The sequence below is a fragment of the Mus pahari genome, chromosome 1, assembly GCF_900095145.1.
Source record: "Mus pahari chromosome 1, PAHARI_EIJ_v1.1, whole genome shotgun sequence".
In the NCBI taxonomy this organism is placed as follows: Eukaryota; Metazoa; Chordata; class Mammalia; order Rodentia; family Muridae; genus Mus; species Mus pahari.
In genome coordinates this window covers 100,883,751-100,905,295 of record NC_034590.1, presented here as the reverse complement: position 1 = coordinate 100,905,295, position 21,545 = coordinate 100,883,751, and the positions used below count along the sequence as shown (strand labels likewise).

Sequence of the window (21,545 nt, the reverse complement as noted above, 5' to 3'; positions counted from 1 at the left end):
CCAAACTGATTTCCAGAGTGGTTGTACCAGCTTGCAATCCCACCAACAATGGATGAGTGTTCTAGCCCAGAACCAGATGAGTTTAGTGCAGAGTTCTATCAGATCTTCAAAGAAGACCTAATACCAATACTCTTCAAACTATTCCACAAAATAGATACAGAAGCAACACTATCCAATTTGTTCTATGAAACCACAACTACTCTGATATGTAAACCACTCAAAGACCTAACAAAGAAAGAGAACTTCAGACCAATTTCCCTTATGAATATTGATGCAAAAGTACTCAATAAAATTCTTGCAAACCAAATCAAGAACACATCAAAATGATCATCCATCATGATCAAGTAGGCTTCATCCCAGGGATGCAGGGATGGTTCAATATACAGAAATATACATAATCCACTATATAAAGAAACTCAAAGATAAAAACCATATGATCATTTCATTAGATGCTGAGAAAGTATTTGACAAAATCCAATACCCTTCATGATAAAAGTCTTGGNAAGATCAGGAATTCAAGGCCCATACCTAAACATAGAAAAAGCAATATACAACAAACCAGTAGCCAACATCAAATTAAATGGAGAGAAANATGAAGCAATCCCACTAAAATCAGGGACTAGACAAGGCTGCCCACTCTCTTCCTACCTATTCAATATAGTACTCAAAGTTCTAGTCAGAGCAATCAGACAACAAAAGGAGGTCAAAGAGATACAAATTATAAAGGAAGAAATCAAAATATCACTATTTTCAGATGATATGATATTATACTTAAGTGACCCAAAAATTCCACCAGAGAACTCCTAAAACTGACAAACTACTTCAGCAAAGTGGCTGGATATAAAATTAACTCAAAAAAATCAGTGGCCTTTCTCTACACAAAGGATAAACAGGCTGAGAAAGAAATTAGGGAAATAACACCCTTTACAATAGTCACAAATAATATAAAATACCTTGGTGTGACTCTAACTCAGCAGGTGAAAGATCTGTATGACAAGAACTTCCAGTCTCTGAAGAAAGAAATCAAAGATCTCAGAAGATGGAAAGATCTCCCATGCTCATGGATTGGCAGGATTAATATAGTAAAAATCGCCATCTTGCAAAAAGCAATCTACAGATTCAATGCAATCCCCATCAAAATTCCATCTCAATCCTTCATAGAGTTAGAGCAATTTGCAAATGCATCTGGAATAATAAAAACACCAGGATATCAAAAACTATTCTCAACAATAAAAGAACCTTTGGTGGAATCACCATCCCTGACTTCAAGTGATTGTGATTAAAAACTGCATGGTATTGGTATAGTGACAGGCAGGTAGATCAATGGAATAGAATTGAAGACCCAGAAATGAACCCACACACCTATGGTCACTTGATCTTTGACAAAGAAGCTAAAACAATCCAGTCAAACAAACAAACAAACAAACAAACAAAAACAAACAGACAAACAAAAAAACCCCAGCATTTTCAACAAACGGTTCTGGTTCAACTGTTGGTTAGCCTGTAGAAGAATGTGAATGGATCCATTCTTATCTCCTTGTACAAAACTCAAGTCCAAGTGGATCATGGAACTTCACATAAAACCAGAGACACTGGAACTAATAGAAAAGAAAGTGAAGAGCCTGGAGCACATGGGCACAGAGGAAATTTCCTGAACAGAACACCAAGAGCTTATGCTCTAAGATCAAGAACTGACAANTGGGACCTCATAAAATTGCAAAGCTTATGTAAGGCAAAGGACATTGTCAATAAGACAAAATGGCAACCAACAGATTGGGAAAAGATCTTTACCAATCTTACATCTGATAGAGGGCTAATATCCAATATATACAAAGAACTCAAGAAGTTGGACTCCAGAGAACCAAATAACCCTATTAAAAATGGGTTACAGAGCTAAACAAAAAATTTTCAACTGAAGAATATCAAATGGCCAAGAAGCACCTAAAGAAATGTTCAACATCCTTAGTCAACAGGGAAATGCATATCAAAACAGAGATTCCACCTCACACCAATCAGAATGGCTAAGATCAAAAACTCAGGTGACAGCAGATGCTGGCTAAGATGTGGAGAAAGAGGAACACTAGGAAAGTTTCTAATACCAAGATTGATTACATATTCTGTTATATTCTGTGCTTGGAAACCAATCATGACTTAAGTCAGTAGAACTGTTTTGTATAGTTACCCACAATAAGCTTGGACATGAAACACCCACCAAATAGCACTTCCTGCATCTGCGTATAAGCTTTTATGGTATAAGCTGCCCCTGGGACGGATCCCAACATAAGAGATATAAGAAACTATTTGGAATAAGACTTCCATTTTGAGTAGTAGTTCCCTGGGAACCTCAATCCTACTTGGCAGAGAGAGACATGTATGTGGGTAACTGACATCCTGGTTGGTGAGTTAGACATAAATGTTAGACAAGCCCCATCCTGGTAGACAAGTTAGAACATGAATATTAGACAAAGCAAGTCCCCTACCACAGTTGAATACCCCAACCAATGGGAAGAGGATAAATGTACAACAAAGGCATGTTCCTAAGGAAATTCCCTATCCCTAAATCCTGATCGGTGAAGTAACTTGGCACAGGTGTTTGTGAATTTTGGGCTTAAAAACTCTGTAGGATCTTAACTCAGGGTCATGGTTCAGTTCCCAAATCTGGACCATGGCCCTGGTCGATCAGTCCTGGGGTGTATGCTCAATAAGCTAACCCTGTCTGACTAAGATCAGTGTTTGAGTGGTTTGTGAGGCAATTTCTGGACCATAATGTGTGTGTGTGTGTGTGTGTGTGTGTGTGTGTGTGTGTGAACTTTTCATTTTGTTTTTATATTTTTTGTTTTATTCATTTTCTTTCCTTTTTGGTTTGTTTGTTGATTTTTGTTCTCTTTTCTCTTCTCTTTTTGGATAGAGACAGAACATGACGTTGGGTGGATCGGGAGGTGGGGAAGATTTGAGAGGAGTTCAGTGAGGGGAAAGAATATGATAAAAATGCATTGTATGAAAAAAATCTTTTTAGAAGCTAGAAAGATGGCTCAATGGTTAAGAACACTTGCTACTCTTCCAGAGGACCCAGGTTCAATTCCTAGCACCCACAACCTTCCATAACTCCAGTCCCAGGGAAATCTTATATCCTCTTTTGGCCTCTATGAGAATTGCATGCACATATTGCACAGACAAACATTCAGGCAAACACTCATACATATAAAATAAAAAAATACATAAAATCTCATACTATGACCTAATTATTCCAGTACTATGTATTAGCCAGGAGAAATAGCACATGACCACTCCAGAGTCTTAGCTGTGGCTAAACATAAAGAACCCAAGCTTTTGAGATTCAGCAACAAAGGGATTTAAGAAATATAGCTTTTAAATTAACTACTTAATTTTAAAATAGACTTATTTAATTTATTTTATGAGTATTTTGTTTGTATATATGTCTATACACCATGTGTGTGCCTAGTGCCTAGGAGTTCAGAAGAGGACATCGGATCCACTGGAACTGGAGTTACGGACAGTCGTAAGCCACTGTGTAGGCAAGAAGTGCTTTTATCCACTGAGACATCTCTCCAGCCCCAAACAGACAAATACATTGACTGTTTAGAAAAAAAGGAAGTCTATTTATCCCCAAAACAGCATTGGTAATGAAAGAACCACCAGTCATAACCTGAAAAGGGGAGGGGGGGCAGACGCAGGCAGAGTTTTAAGTTCAAGGCCAGCCTGGTCTACAAAATGAGTTCTAGGATAGTCAGGGATATACAGTGAGACCTTGTCTTGTAAAACCAAAGAGAGAGAGGGGGGGGAAGAGAGAGAGAGGGAGAGAGAGAGAAGTCTTAGGTTCACAGCAAACTTTAGAGGTCGGTATAGAGATCACATCCACCACCACCACCCATCAGGCTTATGAAGTCCATAGGTCACATTAGTGTCAGCACTTGGTGGCCAGTATCCTGTGGGCTTGGACAAGTGGATGATTCATCATTACAGCATCTCACAAACAGCATCTTCTCCAACCCACCAGCTCACCTTTCTCTCCCTTGACTCCCAGAACCCACTAGTCTCTTCCTTACCACCATAATTCTGCTCCCCCTGCCCCCCAATATCATCTTCCAGATCCCGATCCCGTGTTGTTCCAGCCAGTGGGTACTCTGTGCTTATTTTGATTTATTATATCTTTTCATGGCTTGATAGTTCATTTCTTTAAAAAAAAATTAACAATTTATTTTATTCAACTTGGAAATGAGTACAAATCCCTGGACATTTGGGATAGGGGATGACAACTGAAGGGTGGGCATGAAGGAGATGGGAGATGGGGCAAGGATAAGCTCCAGAGTGATCACATCTCTACATGGAAGGGGAGGGGAGGGTGAGTTCGGCACAGAGCTCATATCTAGAGGAACGCCATGGTGAGGAGGCTTATGATTTAAGCTGCCACCAGCTTCTGTCCCAGTGCAAAACTTGAGGTAACTGGCTACTGAGTTCGTCCTGTAATGGCAGTAGGAGGAAGGCCTCAGGGTTCATGCTGGTTAGCAAGAAGAGCAGGTAGGAGCTGATGCTTGCTGTCCTGGGTGGTGTGTGTGTGTGTGTGTGTGTGTGTGTGTGTGTGTGTGTGTGTGTGTGTGTGTGAGAATTCCTGTAGGTGTCTAGCTGGGGTTGAACCTGTCCTCACTGGAGGCCCTGGGTTGACCTCAGAATGTCCCTGAAGCTCAAAGTGGGTACTCTGGTGCCCACAAAGCAGACATGATGTCTTTTTATCCAACACTCCTCCCTCACCCTGCCTCCTCAAACAGCTCAATGCAGTCAGACCTGGACATCACCATGGTTGGGGATGGGGGACAAGTGTCAAATCTCATTGTCAATGCAAGAGCGAGGTTTCTAGTAGACTTCTACATCAAATACCATATGTTTGGCAGGCACTGTACACAGTGGCTTAGAGGGCTAGCAGCTCCAGAAACCACTCCTTTGGTAAATCCTGAGTACTAGATCTAGGGAAAGTTCAGCACCTTGATAATGGAGTTCTGAGCAAGGAGGGGGCCCCATGACTCATGCGGGCTCTGGGCGATTGAACTTTAGAAGGTTGAGCTCCAGAGGAAAAGAGAGCCTTTGAGTCTAGAGTGTGTGGTCAGTTTCCTTCCGTCAACTTGTGACCAGGCCAAGAGCCCCATCCTCCTGAGACAATTCATTTCAACTCAGTGTGAAATGATTCTTCACTCTGGCTAGGTTATTATTTATTTACCAATTGACCTGTTCATGGCTACCTTGAATGCTTCAAATTCTGGCAAATATGAATAAAGCCACTGTAAACACTGACATGCAGGTGTTTGTGTGGCCAAACTCACTTTTTTTTTTCCAGTTCCATTGGATAAGTACTAGGAAGTGTGATTGCTGGATTGCTTAGTAATGGCACACTTTATTTTCTAAGAAGTAGCCAATGTGTCTTCCAGTGTGGCTGAGTTGCCTTACAGTCCCACCAGCAAAGAACAAAAGCCTTGGTTGCTTCCAACTCATGGCAGTTCCAGGCACGTGTAGTCTTCTGTGGCAAGTAGGGATTTGCATTTTCCAGACAGCATCTAATGCAGAGCACACTTTCACATGTTCGTTTGCCATCTGTAATTCTCCTTTGCTGGGGATCCTCTTAATGTTTGAGGTCCACCTTTTATTTGTGTGTGTGTGTGTGCTGTGTATGTAGGTATTCAGAGGCCAGAGAGAGTGTTAGGATCTCTAGACTTGGGGGTTGTGAGTTCTCAATGGTGGGTGCTGGGAGAGCAACTCAGGTCCTCCATCAGAACAATGATCATTCTTAACCATTTGAACTATGCAGACCCCAAGTCCACTTTTTAATTTGGCTCTTTTCCTATCGCTGAGTATTACCTTGTCTAGTATGGATAAAGATTCTTGGAAAGCATCTTCTTAGTTTATGGTTTGCCTGTTTATTCTCTCAACCATGTTGTCGGCAGAGCAGAGCCTTAACTTCAGTCTCTTGAGTCTTTCATGACCCACGTGCTACTCAGCTTCCTATCATTATGACAACACTTGAGATGGTCAACTTTTAGAGACAGTTCATTTTTGCTGCCCATTTCAGAGGTTTCAGCCCATTTTTTTTTTACCCTGATACTTTTGGGATTGGGGAGAGGCAGTACTTTATAATGGGGGTAGATAGCCCAGTAAAGCTATTCCTGTGGTGAGCCGGGGTCATGGAAGAGAAAGGAACTAGAGTTCTCTTTCAAGGGGATACCCCTAATGACCTGAAGATCCTTTATTAGGACCCACACCCATATTCATAGTTCCACAAACTCCCAAGAGCACTTTGTAGGAACAAGAATATAACACTTGGACTTTAGGTGACATTTAAGACCTAAAGCACAACAGGTCATGTCTGACATGTGTCACGTTTCAAAAGGCCGGTGAGATGGCTTATTGGATAAATGTGCTTGGTTTCTAGCTTGACAGCCTGTATTCACACTCAGGGATCCACATGGCTGGCCATGGTGTGCGTGCGTGTGTGCATGCGTGCATTCATGTGTGTGTGTGTGTGTGTGTGTGTGTGTACATAGCACATACTGAAATAAATAAATAAATGAAAAAAGTCACTAACAAATCCAAGGTCACCTAGGTTTTCTTCTGGGTGTTTCACATTTGTATTTTAGACTTAGTTGTATGATTTAAATTTTGTGACAGATATAGTCTGTTTTTTTTTTTTTTTTTTTTTTTTTGCATGTGAATGTTTGGTTATTTTAGTTCAGTTGTTGTTAGAAAGGCTACCGTTGATTCATTTTTATTGACTTTGTTCCTTTGGTACTGGCCAGTTTGCAATACTTACCTGGGTCTATCTTGGGGCTCTGAATTTTGTTCTCTTTGCCTGTTCTTTGACTAGTATTTTAACTGTAGCTTTACGGGTGAGTCGAGGCTGGGCAACTCCTCAGTTGCTCTGTGCCTTTCAGACCGTTTTGCTTGCTCTAGCTACTTTGCCTCTCTCACATAAACTGTAGGATGCTAACAGCTACAAAACAGCTTTCTGGGGAATCAGATATGGCTTGTATTGAGTCTATAGTTACAGTAATTTTGGAAGAACTAATATCTTGATAATGCTGATTCATTTCACCCATGAGCATACAATATATCTCCATTTAATTTCCTTCTTTTATTCATTAATGTTTTGTGGTTTTTCTCATATGGATCCAGTATATATTTTGTTAGATTTATATCTATATCATTTTAAGGAGTATTAGTATAAATAGCACTATTTTTTTAAACTTCAGATCCCACTTGTTCCTTGGTGGTGTATAAGAGACTGACGTTCAGATGGTAACTGCTGTCCTGCAACCTCACTAGCATCACACATCTTCCCAAGAGTTTGTGTTGTTGATTCCTTTAATCTACAGATTGTACTGTGTGATTTTTCTGGGGAGACATGAACAGATGTCTGTTTGTCCCAGAAGAACACTAGCATCAGACAAAGGAAATAAATCTACTACAAGTCTAGCTTGATGAATCAGTGAGTTTATTAGGGCCACTTAAAGGTACATGGGTGACTTTTGGGTAGCTGTATTATCCACAAACTTCATCACCAGCACAGGTGACAAAGCTGCATCTCTAGAGTTCCCTGGACAACAGCTCCAACAAAGATTCTTATCTCTCCCTAACTGTTTTCTGATTATATAGCCTTTGGAGAGGGTCCTTGTGGATCTTAAGACTCAAGGCTTTCTGGTCCTTGTGAGTCTTAGCCTCCTTCCTCCCAAGGAGCAAATGTTTCTGTTATGAAGAAATAACTACACAATTATATAACCTGTGAACAAAAAGATTTGTTGTTTCTTCCTTCCTAGTAAGTAGACCTTTCCCCTTTCTTATCTTACTGCATTAGCTAGGATTTCCAGAACAAGGTATAACAGACACATTTTTTTTAAAAAAATTTTTTTATGTGTATAGATGTTTTGCCTGCATGTATGTTTGTGTATCATATACATGCTTGGTGTAAGCCAAGGAGGGAAAAGGGTGTCTACTCCTCTAGAACTGGAGTTGTGACATGGTTTTGAGTCCCATGGGGTTGCTGAGAACTTAGCCTCCCTGGATGAACAGCTAGTGAGTGCTTTTAGCCACCAAGATATCTCTCTAGCTCCTTTTTCTTTTCTTTTTGAGATTATAATTTAATTACATTTCTCCTTTCCCTTTCCTTTCTCCAAACTCTCCCAGGTATCCTTACCCACTCTCCTTCCAACTCATGGCTACTTTTAAAATGTTACTGCATGCATATGTGCGTGTGCACGCGCATGTGTACAAGTGTGTGTGTGTACCTAACTATAACCTGTTCATGGGCCATATATATAATGCTACACATTTTCAGGACTGTTTGGTACTGGACAACTAGTTGGTGTGCTTTTCCCTAGGGAAGGCCATCTCTCCCATTCCTTGCTTTCCTTAGTTGCCTGTAGTTTTGTGAAGGGTTGAGGCTGTCCCCAGTATAATTCCTTGTGACTTTTCAAATATTCTTATTGCTACTTTACTCCCAACTCTCCTTTACTTACATCTCTCACCCTTCCCTAAGGAACCCCTCTTTTCCCACTGCCCCATCAGATCGCTTGTATCTTGCCATTCCCTTCTATTCTCCCCCCTTCTTCTGCATTCACCTCCCTACCCCCCCTCTCTAAGAAGTCCCCCCTTTTTCCATTTCCTTGATTAGATTTGTTGTTCCCTGCTATACTACTCTCTATTGCTCCCCAAGCCCCGTATCCTGATTTCTGGAGTTACTACAAGCTATGCATTCACACCTGAAGATTTGGAGCTAGGGGCCTCCAAAAAGAGAGAAGTGACATTTGTCTTTCTGGGTTACCTCTCCAGCCTAACTTAAAGAGAAAAAGAAAAAAAAACAATGAAAAGATAAAATTTTAACTCATTAGTCCCGAGAATCCAGCCATCAGTCAGATCTTTTCAGAACGAATCCTACACATTTTTTCCAAGTGTAACTAAAAAATTCTCAGTGTGATAACGGCTCTTAGACTTGTGGAAGAGAGTTCAGATCTTAGGCTGCCTCTGGCCTGCATTCCATAAACAAACACATAGTAAATGTATTCACTGGGGCTCCATACTTCATGCCAGCACAGCATGGCCTGCAACCTAAATATCATTCTGACGCCTAACACCTTTCAAATCACTGTAGTTCCCCCATCTGCCTTGTCCCCAGAGAGTAACACGAAAGGAGGCTACATCCAAACATCCAAACATCAGGGGGGTCACCTTTGGAAGAGGAGGCTACTCCATCAGTGAGGAGGATTATCTTAGCTAGAAGACAGATTACAAACCTGTCAAGCCCTTCCTCTCAGATGACTCGAGAGGAACAGATTCGTGTGTAAGCAGTCATTACCGCTGGGGCACTGAGCTCATCTTTTCAGACTTCTCTTCTGTGTGCTGATGGGCAGCTCCTGAGGCTTCCTGGAACAGGCATGACTCTGGAGCAGTTTCATACAGCGGCTGAGCAATAGCTTGAAGTATTACTAATTTGTACCACTCTCTCTTAAATGTGAAAAGAAATCGAGGCCTCATGGTAACACACACAGAATATCACATGAATTCTCTACATTCACTTACAGACATTGAATCCCAAGTCTGTGAAAGGGTCATCTTTTTCTTATTTTTAATAAAAAGTCATAACATTTAGTTAAATTTTCCAAAGTGACATTTTAACGAACAGTTTTGTGTAAATAATTTATAACTTTAAATGCTTTAGAAGAAAACATGTATCGTTTACATTTTATGTGTATTTGTGTCCTTGAGTGTATGTACAGTGCACTGTATGTATGCAAGTACTTGCAGAGGCTGGAATTGGGCATCAGGTTTCCTGCAGCTGGAGTTAGAGGAGGTTGTGAGCTGCCCTGAGGTATTAGAAACCAGACCCTTGTCCTCTGCAAGGGTAGCAGACGTTCTTAACTGCTCAGCCTTCAGCTCCAGCCCCCAATTACACCTTAAATTATATTGAAAAAAAGGTACCCTGGACCATGGTACCTTTTTATATACCCTGGACCAAGATTATATTAGATATAAGAAATGTGGCAGTAGAACTCTGAATATAAAAGCTAGAAAGAATAAGCCCATTCATGGGACTAATAGTCACCTGCTAGCTCTAGGCCAGGAATGCAAGACCTCAGAGAGAATGGAGACCTCAGGTGTCCTCTGCTGAAGTGACCAGGTGGCCCTGGAGGGGAATCCACAAGCTGAAGTCCTAAGATGGTACAGGAATTGGAGACCAAAGTTTTTTAGAAGTCAAGCGAATAGGACAACAGCTGAAGAGTAAGAGGTGGATCTTGAGAGAAATGACATAAAAGCCTCAAACCAAAGAACCAATTAACCCCGAACACAAGGGCACTGCCTGCTCCTGCTGAACCCTGCTGGACACGAACAAGGATGGATGAGGGCTGCCTTTCAAGAGCTATTTGGAATGCCAGCGGGATGTTCTGCCCTTTGCCTAGAATGTGCAACGCTTTCCTGGAATGGAGCGCAGGCTGCTGCCCCGGCATTCAGACTTCTGCATTCAGTTTCATTCAGACTGAGCTCCCACATCCTCTATACTAGTAGCCAGAGATGCTGGGGCCAGCTTGTTCTGAAATGTTTGTTCTTCCAGAGATCGTCCTGGTTGCTGAGGTCCAGTAGAAATTACAGATTAAAAAGGAAAAAAAACCAGTGGGAACAAGGTAAAGATGTGTCAACTCAGGGTCAACTGAGTTAAAAAGAGAGCTAGCTCAGACAACACCCTGCCCACACCAAGGTGACTTGTGAGAACACAGACACTGACAAGCTCAGTCCTTCTAACACAGCATTCAAAACAAGACATAGCGTCCATGTCTTTCTTTATTTTTAATTCCCACCATCCTTCCTTTCTTCTTTTTCTGCAGGGTTTATGAACTCAGACTGCCTTGGAAATTGCTTTTAGTCCAGGATGGCTCAAAACCTATAATCTTCCCACCTCTGCTTTTCCAGTAGGACTTCAAGCATACACTTTGCTATATCTGGCAGCCTTTCATATTACTACATTTCAACCTGAATAATTCCCAGGACTTCATGCCCACTAGGCAAGTGAGGGCATTATTAAACACATTTCAAAATGAGCATAGCACTCATCAATAAGCATATTTAAGCCTGTGCCTGGGAAAGATGACATATTAAAGGAACTGTATATCTATTGTACTGGGGCTGACCACTAAGCTGGATGAGCCCTCTGACTCCTAGCCCTCCACGGGTACAACACCATACTGCCTGATGTCACTTTATTGTTAGTTTACATCTCCAAATGGCAAAAAGTCTCTAAGAGAAACAGCTGGATTTTAAAACACGAAGCTTTGGTGACCCATCCTAGCATCTTCCTCCCCACAGGCTCGCTCTCTTGGTAAGAAGGCAAAGGAAGTGCCATGGAGCCTCCCATATAGGGGTGGAAGTAAGGTGAGTAGATGGCCCCTGACAGCTTTGGTTGCACAGACCTAGGAAAGCAGTAGGTATATTCCTTCCCGGAAGGTCTCTGGGATGGAAATGGGCATCTGTGATGAACTTTGAGAACATGTAGAGAAGGTTCCCTTTCTCTTCCTCAGGCAGGCAGGATTGCAGGGAGCCCTGGGCTTTACTGAGCAAGTTTTGCTGGGTGACACTGGGGTAGAAATAGAAAAAGGGGTCTTTGGAATAAGAGTTGTTTTGAGAACCCTTTTCGAGCCTTAGTTTGATGAAGTTCCTAGGGAGGCTTCTAAAAAGACAGATTTCCAGGCCTGAGGTCCAACCAGAGGTCCATGGTTCTAGAAATGAGCCTTTTGAAAAGAAGCATTCTAGATCATTCCACCCTTACTAAAGGCTTCATGTGAAGTTTTCTGCCTCAATTCTCTGGTACTTCAACTCAAATTTCCAAAGCCTGCTGGGCTCTCTGCAGGATGACTAAGCTTCTGTAAGGCAAAGGGTATTGTCAATTAGACAAAACGGCAACCAACATATTGGGGAAAGATCTTTACCAATCCTAAATCTGATGGAGGGAAAATATCCAATATATACAAAGAACTCAAGAAGTTGGACTCCAGAGAACCAAATAACCCTATTAAAAATGGGGTACAGAGCTAAACAAAGAATTTTCAACTGGAGAATATCGAATGGCAGAGAAGCACCTAAAGAAATGTTCAACATCCTTAGTCATCAGGGAAATGCAAATCAAAACAACCCTGAGATTACACCTCAAACCAGTCAGAATGGCTAAGATCAAAAACTCACGTGACAGCAGATGCTGGCGAGGATGTGGAGAAAGAGGAACACTCCTCCACTGCTGGTGAGATTGCAAGCTGGTACAACCAGTCTGGAAATCAGTTTGGTGGTTCCTCAGAAAACTGAACATAGTACTACCAGAGGATCCAGCCATACCACTCCTGGGCATCCAGAAGATGCTCCAACATGTAATAAGGACACATGCTCCACTATGTTTATACCAGCCTTATTTATAATAGCCAGAAGGTGGGAAGAACCCAGATGTCCCTCAACAGAGGAATGGATACAGAAAATGTGGTACATTTACACAATGGAGTACTACTCAGCTATTAAAAACAATGAATTTATGAAATTCTTAGACAAATTGATGGATCTGAAGGATATTATCCTGAGTAAGGTAACCCAATCACAAAAGAACACATATGATATGCACTCACTGATAAGTGGATATTAGCCAAGAAACTCTGAATACCCAAGATACAATTTGCAAAACACATGAAACTCAAGAAGAGGTAAGACCAGTGTGGATACTTCCAGTCCTTCTTAGAAGGGGGAACCAAATACCCAGGGCAGGAGCTACAAAGTGTGGATCAGAGACTGAAGGGATGACCATCCAGAGACCGCCCCACCTGGGGATCCATCCCATAAACAACCACCAGAACCAGACATTATTGTGGATGCCAACAAGTGCTTGCTGATAGGAGCCTGATATAGCTGTCTCCTGAGGGACTCTGTTAGTGCCTGACAAATACAGAAGTGAATGCTCACAGCCATCCATTGGACGGAGCACAGGGACACCAATGAAGGAGCTAGATAAAGTATCCAATGAGCTGAAGGGGTTTGCAGCCCCATAGAAGGAAGAACAACATGAACTAACCAGTACCCCCCAGAGCTCCCTGGGACTAAACCACCAACCAAAGAAAAAACATGGTGGGTCTCATGGCTCTAGCTGCATATGTAGCAGAGGATGGCCTAATTGGTCATTAATAGGAGGAGAGGCCCTTGGTCCTGTGAAGGTTCTAGGCCCCAGTATAGAGGACCTCCAGGGCCAGGAAGCAGGAGTGGGTGTGTTGGTGAGCAGGGAGGGGGAGAAGAGATAGGAGGATTTTAGAGGGGAAACTAAGAAAGGGGATAACATTTGAAATGTAAATAAAGAAAACATCTAATAAAAAAAGAAAATATCTAATTTAAAAAAAAAAAAAAAGAAAGAAAGAAAAAAACAACACCCCAGGGGAGGGAGGATTACCATTCCTCAGCCTGCACTTCTAAGACACTCCTCGCTACTCTAGAGGATAGTGCAGCCTCTTGTAAAAAAAAAAAAAAAAGTGGGATACATGGACAGCATCAGGATGGAAGTGGTCACTGAAGGGAGAAGAAGCCAGTCAAGGAGAAGAGGTCTCCGGCAGAGCAAGGCTTCCAGGAAGGCCATCTGAAATCACAGTTGGGATAGATAGGGCAGAGTACCAATTTAGGGTAAAAAGAAGGATTTAGGAGTTTAAACTCACCTATAAAAGTGAAAACAGACGAACAGTGGTTGAGAAAGAGGTTATAAGGATGAGAAGCTACTGGAGATAAGGCAGGTCCACTTCCAGACCTGCAGAGCAGTGGCTCGCAGCAATTTAGAAAGTTTTGTGAAATGTGGTTGAGGTCAGTTGGATTTGAATTTATGATAGTCCTGTCTTAGTCTCCTGACTGCTAGGATTACGACCCTGTGCCACCACACCAAGCTGGGGAATTTCAGGGGTTTTTTTGTTTGTTTTCTTATTTCTTGAGACAATAGATTTCTTTGAGTAGCCTTGCCTGTCAAGGAACTCATTCTGTAGACCAGGTTGGCCTTGAACTCACAGAGATCTGTCTTCCTCTGTCTCCCAAGTATTGGGATTAAAGGTGGAAGCCACCACCACCTAACAGGAAATTCAGCTTTTAAGGATGAGGATAAGAATGTGTTCGTAGAGGGAGGGAGGGAGCTACTAGAATTACAAATAAAATGAAGGGTGAGTATAGCTCATTGTCAATTTGTATTTTGATATGCTACCCTGGTGGTTTGACAGATTAACCCCTTAAGAGAAATCTGACATAGAGGTAGTCACTGAATGGACAACTTTTCCTTAAAGGGCCAAAAGGTAAACATTTTAGGCTTTGTAGCAAAAGTCAACATTAAAGACATTGTGTTATTTACATACTGCTTAAACATAGAAACCCGTTCTTATTTGAGGCTATGTCATGCATTTTACTATCCATTTACAGCACAGAAATCTGCTATAGGCTGTGACAAAAATAGGCAGTGTCAATAGAAGGTACACTGGATTTGGCCCAAGTCATGGCTCACTCACTCAATTTAAGGCAGGTACCTAGTTCTTGGCCTAGAGACTTTGGGGAAGTTTCTTTTCTTCTGCCCTGCCCCTCTTCTCTATCATGTGTAACCTGGGCTGGCCACAGACTCATGGCAATCTTCCTGCTTCATGTGTAACCTGGGCTGGCCGCAGACTCATGGCAATCCTCCTGCTTCATGTGTAACCTGGGCTGGCCGCAGACTCAAGGCAATCCTGCTTTCAGGCCTCCAGTGCTGAGATTACATGTCTGCATCCCAGCTCCCATCGCTGACTTGCTGATTTTGAAGTCATGCCCACGATGACAGCTTTGTCAATTATTCTCATTTATTTCTATTTGTTTTGCTCTAAGTAGTTCCCAGTTATGTTTTTAGGGGTAATAAAGTTCATGGCTGTTGGATCATCTTGGAGCATTCTCCCTTTTTATGAGATAGTCTTTAAAATTAGTTTTGTCTTTATTTCAGTTTTGTTAAATATTCAGTTATTCCTACTTTTGTTTTTATAGCATTTGCAGTCTTTTTCTATATACTCCAACTTTCTTGTTTTAGATATTTTCAACTTCATGTAGTTAGGATTTAAACTTTCCTTTTACCTCATTGGAATAGCACTAAAGGGATTATTTATTTTTATGGGCATGAGTTGAAAACCAAATTTGGGTCCTTCGCAAGAGCAACAAGTGTTTTTAACTGATGACCCATCTCTCTGGCCTTCTCATTTGAATGCCACACTCCAAACCCCTGCAGGGAAGGGTCTCACTGTGCAGCTCTGCTGTCCTGGACTTACTCTGTAGACAAGGATGACCTTGAACTCATAGAGATCTGCCTGCCTCTGCCTCCCAAGTGCTGGGATTAAAGGCCTGTGTCACTATGCAAGGCTATCTGAACAACTTTTAATAAGTAGGTCTAACCCACTTCCATCTATAAATAGTACTCAGTGTGCTATATTCCCATCCTGTTATATTTTCCTGCTCACAGTGTTTTTTCTCCTTCCTCTCCTTCCCAGTGTTGGGGATTGAATCCAGAGCCTTGCATACACCAACTGCTCTACCACTGAGCTACATCCTTAGTCCTACACGGTTCTGTTTTTCACCAAGTTGTAATATTAGGATTTTTATGGTGATCTGTCTGTATAGATAACTACAACTCAAATACCCTGTTGTGAGCACTTAGATTTCTATTATGCCTGTGCACAGTCTACGATAGCTCTTGGTGATTGCCTCCTTTAAACGATCTTCCAGCTCAAGAGTCAAATATGGCACAGTCTATTTGTGCAAATCTATGAGGTTCTTTTCAGAACTTTGCTTTTCTAAGTGCTGTCTTCCTGTCACTCAGCTCACCTGCTCCTTTATTGGAGACCAAGCCCAATGTCTTCTATAGGTTAAGCATTAGTCACACACCTCCAATCATTGCCCCCCAATCATTTCATCTACCTACCTTGTTTGTAGCTTGAAGAGTTGAACCTATTCTCTGAAGACTGGTTAGGTAAAAAAGAACCAGTTAGGCTGGGTGTGGTGGCGCACGCCTTTAATGCCAGTACTTGGGAGGCAGAGACAGGCAGATTTCTGAGTTCGAGGCCAGCCTGGTCTACAGAGTGAGTTCCAGGACAGCCAGGGCTATACAGAGAAACCCTGTCTCGAAAAACCAAAAAAGAAAAAAAAAAAATAAAAGAAAGGACCAGTTAGGAGTGGCATTTCAGTGGGAAGCCTCCAAAGATTGAACAGCCATAATGACTCCAAGAAATGAAAGTAGGAGAGCCTTTAGCAGCCAGGTTCCCCACAAATTCCATGCATGAACCAATCAATGCACAGTCTACTTAAACTCTCCATGCTGCCATCTCCTTATCAGCACAATAAGATACAAGAGCAGCCAGCTCATAGATTGTTGTTAGCAGATGTTGAGGCTACAGAACAGAGCTGGCTGTGGTGACAAACACCTCTAGCTCCAGCACGTGGGAGGCAGAGGCAAGCAGAATCTGGATGTTCTTGAAGTCAGCTTGGTCTACAGAGTTAAGTTCCAGAAACAGCAAGGCTACATAGAGAGACCTTGTCTCAAAAGGAAAAAAAAGAAGCCTGGAGACTGACAGTTGGGATGCAGTAAAGGTGTTAAGTGCTTGCTATAGTTTTAATAGATCTAAAGCACTCCTCCCGTACAGGACTTACACTGGCACTTTTCTGCTTAACATTTTTGTGAATCTGTACTAATGAAAACAGGAATGGGACACTGACATGGGCATACCCTAAGTAAGGGCAGATACACCCTAAATAAGGATGGACACACCCTAAATAAGGGATATACTCTAAATAAGGGAGGATACTTCCTTTTCTACTGGTAGCTCAGAAACCACAATGTCTCAGATGGAACAATCCCAAAAAGACACTTGAGTGAAAACATTTTTACCGATGTCTAGATATTTAAACTGATATAGGAATAGGAGATATACACGCTGGAATTTTCTATGGCTCTGTACCATGGTGTATTGCTGAATTAAGAAGTGGGATATTAAAAATTTACAAAAAAGTAATTCTTTAACACACAAGCACACACATCTGTGGGATAGCATCTGCTGGGAGGACATGCTCAAAAGCAGTGGCTTGCTATTTGAGAGTTGCCAACACTGCCATGAACAAATGGAGTCCTCTGGGGGTGGGGGAGGGTGAATTTTTAGCATCATGAATTTAAACTTTATTACAAGGCCTATTCTCTGAAAATGAACGAACCTGGCTTACCTGAGGAAAGAGCTATTGGCAAGGTGCACAAAGGTGTTGTCCACCTTCCCGCCTTTCAAGAAGGCTACATTCGCTCTTCCTCTATGTGTGGCAACCGTGCTTTATTCTAGCAGCAAGAATCTCCAGTTAATTTAGTGCTTTATCTTTTCTTTTCCCATAGAANACTGATTTTGAAACAATGAACAAAATCTCATACATACCGTTAAAAGGGAACTTTTTACTTTATGACAGATCAGCATAAATATCCTGTAAAGTATTTCTTTAAAAACAGTGAGACAGTGATGCAAAACGATCTCACAGAGCCATTTTCAGACCTGATATCTGGGCTATAACCTAAGAGCATTTAGCAAGTGACTGATCAATTACAAGATTACTATGATGTTCATTATTTATCAGTTAAACTTGAAATAAATCAACAATAAAGTAAAACAAGGACAGAATCCAAGATTGGTTGAATAACAACTGTGTTTGATAATAGGAAGAACACTGAATTTGAGCCAGTCCATCCAAATTCTTGTCTTTGTCCTTGGAGGGATGATTTGAGAAAGCAGCTTTGGCTAAGAGTCTTTTGTTTTAAATTGACAGAACTGCCTTTACAGTTGTCTAGTCTTTCTAACATTACAAACTTGGCAACCAATTTCACCTGCATACACCAGGTCAGTTCTTTATCTCCTGCACCCCTTATCATCACATAGTTTCATGACAGATTACAAAGTCGTGGGAATCAGAAGAAAAATGAGTAGACCCCTCTTTGGTAAAACAATACATGGACTTACTGACAGAAAAAGGCGAGTTCATATGTTAGTTACACTAGTAACTAAGGCTTGTTAACTATCCTTTGTGAATATGTGCAAAATACACACAGAGAGTTAGAGAGTGTGGACACATTTAAAGTCCAAGTAGGTAATGGACAGTCTGTGCTGATGCTGAGTTAGACCACGGCAATTATCATCCTTTCCTGGGTTTCTAACTCTAGGAAAGGAGGGCAGGCTATTTACTCATACTGACTCCCACTGCATCATCTGTAAGCCCACCTCTTTCACATAATCACAGGAGTGGAAGATGTCTGCCCCATCAGGGGACTGCATCCACCCCTTCCTTTCTTATCACACTCATCTATCTGTTCTGAAAGACGGGGTGAGGGGCTTTCACATTTCCCCCATTTGAAAGTCAAGTAGACCTTATCTCTTTGGATTCAAGGTCTAAATGTATTTTATTTCTCCCTACTGTTTTAATGTAATTCCTATCTCAACTGTATTTATACAACCTTGCATATTTAACTATGATTTGCATTGTGGAAATTAATTTAGCTCAATAAACATAACTGTGCAAAGCAAAATTACCTAGAAAATGTCAAGTTTTCTTAATAAACATTATCCTTTTGCAAAAGCACCAAAATACTTTCTATCTAGAAGTAATGATTGTTTCCAGTAACTGCATGAGCCTTGGTGCATTTTTCACATCTAACTTGTGATGTTTCCTCTGGAAATGTGAAACTCATTTATCTACTGTTTACTTCTCTCTCCAGAGGACTCAGGGTCTGCAACTAGAGGGTCTTCTCTCGACTGTAAATCCCTAACACTGATCAATGGCTTCACCAGCTGGATATCTGATTAGGCATTGCCTGTTTTTCATTTACATTGTAAAACATAGATCTTTGTCTTCACAAATATAAAATTATTTAATATACTATATAAATGACTACATATATTTATACTGAATGTGCCTTTTCAGACTACCAAGTCTCCATTCCACATCCTTATGAGATTGTGATATTATTTTCTTATGGGGGTATATTTCTCTTAAGAATCAATTTTGAAAACCAAAATTGAATTTCTCAATTAATTACTATTTAGGATAAAGTCCAATAACCAAGTTTGAGGGAAAATACTCAATTAAAATACAGAAATAAATCATACTACTGAAAAACAGTGCATGATCTAATAAATTATTTTCAGATGATTAGGCCAAATTACTTAAACTTTATAGTTGAAAACTAATACAGGGACATGTTTTTTAAATGAGCTGCTAAAAGCCACCACATAATACATCTTTCATATAGTTCAATTATAGCAGCCAAACATACTGCTTTTGTTGGTTAAAATAATATTTGGGACTTTTTGTTATTGTCAATTATATGGCCTATAAGCTACATTTTTTATTTTCTACGATTTCTTTGATATTTAGAACTAAGAGTTCTAGATTTTTTTCAAATAAATTTTATCAGTTTCTACCTTGTTTAGCAACTTACCACTGAATCTATAAAGTATTGAATAAAAATTGCCAAGTGTAACAAACGTTCCTATGGCTCATACCACAGTACAAAGATTTAGTAGGAATATAAAGTGACTATTTCTGTCAGCAATACCAATACCTCAAATGGTTTCTTCTTTCCAAATGCTGGTATAGTGAAACTTTTGTATATTCTGAAATTAGGATGAGAAATATGTGTTCAGAAGCTTAGAAATAGTTTTAGATTATATTGGAAAGAGACAGGAACAAAATCCAGGCCTGAGACCAGGACAAGGGGATTCAAAGGAAACACTGCACTGCTCTAGACACTGCTTAATAAGGCACAGCAGCTAGAAATGGTTTGTCAGTGACACCAGAGGGGGCCCATCCCACAGCCATCAGTACTCTGCATCTATGTGCTTTGCAATGGTGTTCAGCTGGATGTTGGAAGCTCCTTCATATATTGTACCTTAAACAAAAGGGAGAAACAGGACAATTAGGAGTGTACCCACAGCTAAAGAGAACCACATAGAGATGAGTATGGACGACATCACCCCTGCATTTGTTCTCAGTAACAGGATTCAGTTTCTAAAGTGATTCTGACAAGGTAACAGTTTCCCATTTGATCTGCAGCTCACTAACACCAGCTTTGAACCGTTGAGGACTTGGCTCTGAGAGCATCAGTGTGCAAGCCCAGCTGCTTCTAAGGCCCTGGTAGCTTTCAGGGCTGCCTGCCATTTGCTCTCCTCGCTGCTGGTGGAGCACTGGAGCACTCAGGCATGATGAGGCAGCTGCCTTCTGAAATTAGAACCATACTTCAAAGAGCAGTATTAGACTCCAGGAATGGTAAATACCAACAACTTCTGTAACAGGAAAATGAAGATAGTGCATTTTGTCGCAGTTCTCTTAAAAGGTCTACGGAGGCATTTTAAGAGTCAATTTGATGTTTTTAGAAATATAAATTCATTTTTCTGATAGGAAGAAGGAAGAAATCCAGCCACGAAGAAAAGTCAATAAACATTCTGTAGAGATTAAAATGCTTTTACCTAAGTACCAGTAATATAAAATCGACAAACACAATAGCCCAAATACCCATAGTGGCAAATAAAACAGGAGAACATGGAAAGTCTGCTTACCAATCTTAGCATCACGGAAGAATTTCTCCACAGGGTAATCTTTGGTGTAGCCAACCCCTCCCATCCACTCGATGCACTTGCTTGTTGTTAGCCCAGCGACCTACCAAAGGCAGGGAGCAGGTTATAGACCAGAACTTGTGCAAGGTGAGCCTTGGAGTGACATTTTTTAGGAGCACACATTCACTGTTAACAAGTGGAAGGGCTGCAGTTATTTCTCTAAAATTCCCCATTAAATCATAGATTTTTTTTTTTTAAAGAAACCAGACTTGTTCATATGCATATGCTTGCCAACAGGCACCATTTCTTAGCAGATAGTTACTGAAGGTGGGGGAAGACAGACACTACCCTTTTGGTCCTTGTGGTCATTTAGAGACAGAAATTAAAACATCTGACACAGATTTTATAAGCTGCAGAGAGCAGAAGAGCCTGTCAGGAAAACTGTTGTGTGGAAACAGGTTGGCTGAGACATATGACAGCAGTTAGGGGCAGCATAAGCTAATGAACAACACAACATATATAAAGACTCCAAACAGAGCAGGGCCCCACTGGCCTCAGGGACCAGCGAGACCGGGGTCAGAATGAGAGGAAAGAAGACACTGGAAGGGCGGGCTGGACCTGGGAAGTGGGCAAACATTTTGACTATTGTAATGGCTCCTCAAGGATCTCCAGAGAGAGCCCAATTCCCAGAAACTGGATGTGCCATCCAACCTGTCAACAGAGGGGCTATGCAGCTGGGACTGAGACAGGACTTGAGATAAGAAAATTATCCTGGGTTATTGGGATGGAGCACGTAATCCCAACAGTGCTTGTAAAGGAGGAAGGATGCTGAACAGCTAGTCACTGAAGACAAGCTGACCACAGCAACAGGGGCTGGTGGTGGGAAACGGGGGGGGGGGGGGG

At 41.3% G+C, this 21,545-nt stretch overlaps 1 protein-coding gene and 1 pseudogene across 1 annotated transcript in view; both read right to left on the bottom strand.

Moving 5' to 3' along the window:
- Nucleotides 1-4,387: 4,387 nt before the first annotated feature.
- On the bottom strand, nt 4,388-10,505 carry LOC110326542 (annotated as a pseudogene).
- Nucleotides 10,506-16,634: 6,129 nt separating this feature from the next.
- Acadsb (acyl-CoA dehydrogenase short/branched chain) overlaps nt 16,635-21,545 on the bottom strand; it is a 45,540-nt gene continuing 40,629 nt past the window's right edge. Inside the window, exons 10-11 of the mRNA XM_021204978.2 lie at nt 20,646-20,745; nt 16,635-19,978 (exon numbers count right to left, since the gene is read on the bottom strand). Coding sequence (XP_021060637.1) covers nt 19,908-19,978; nt 20,646-20,745 — 171 coding nt within the window. The 3' untranslated portion in view covers nt 16,635-19,907. The remainder of the gene's footprint in view (nt 19,979-20,645; nt 20,746-21,545) is intronic.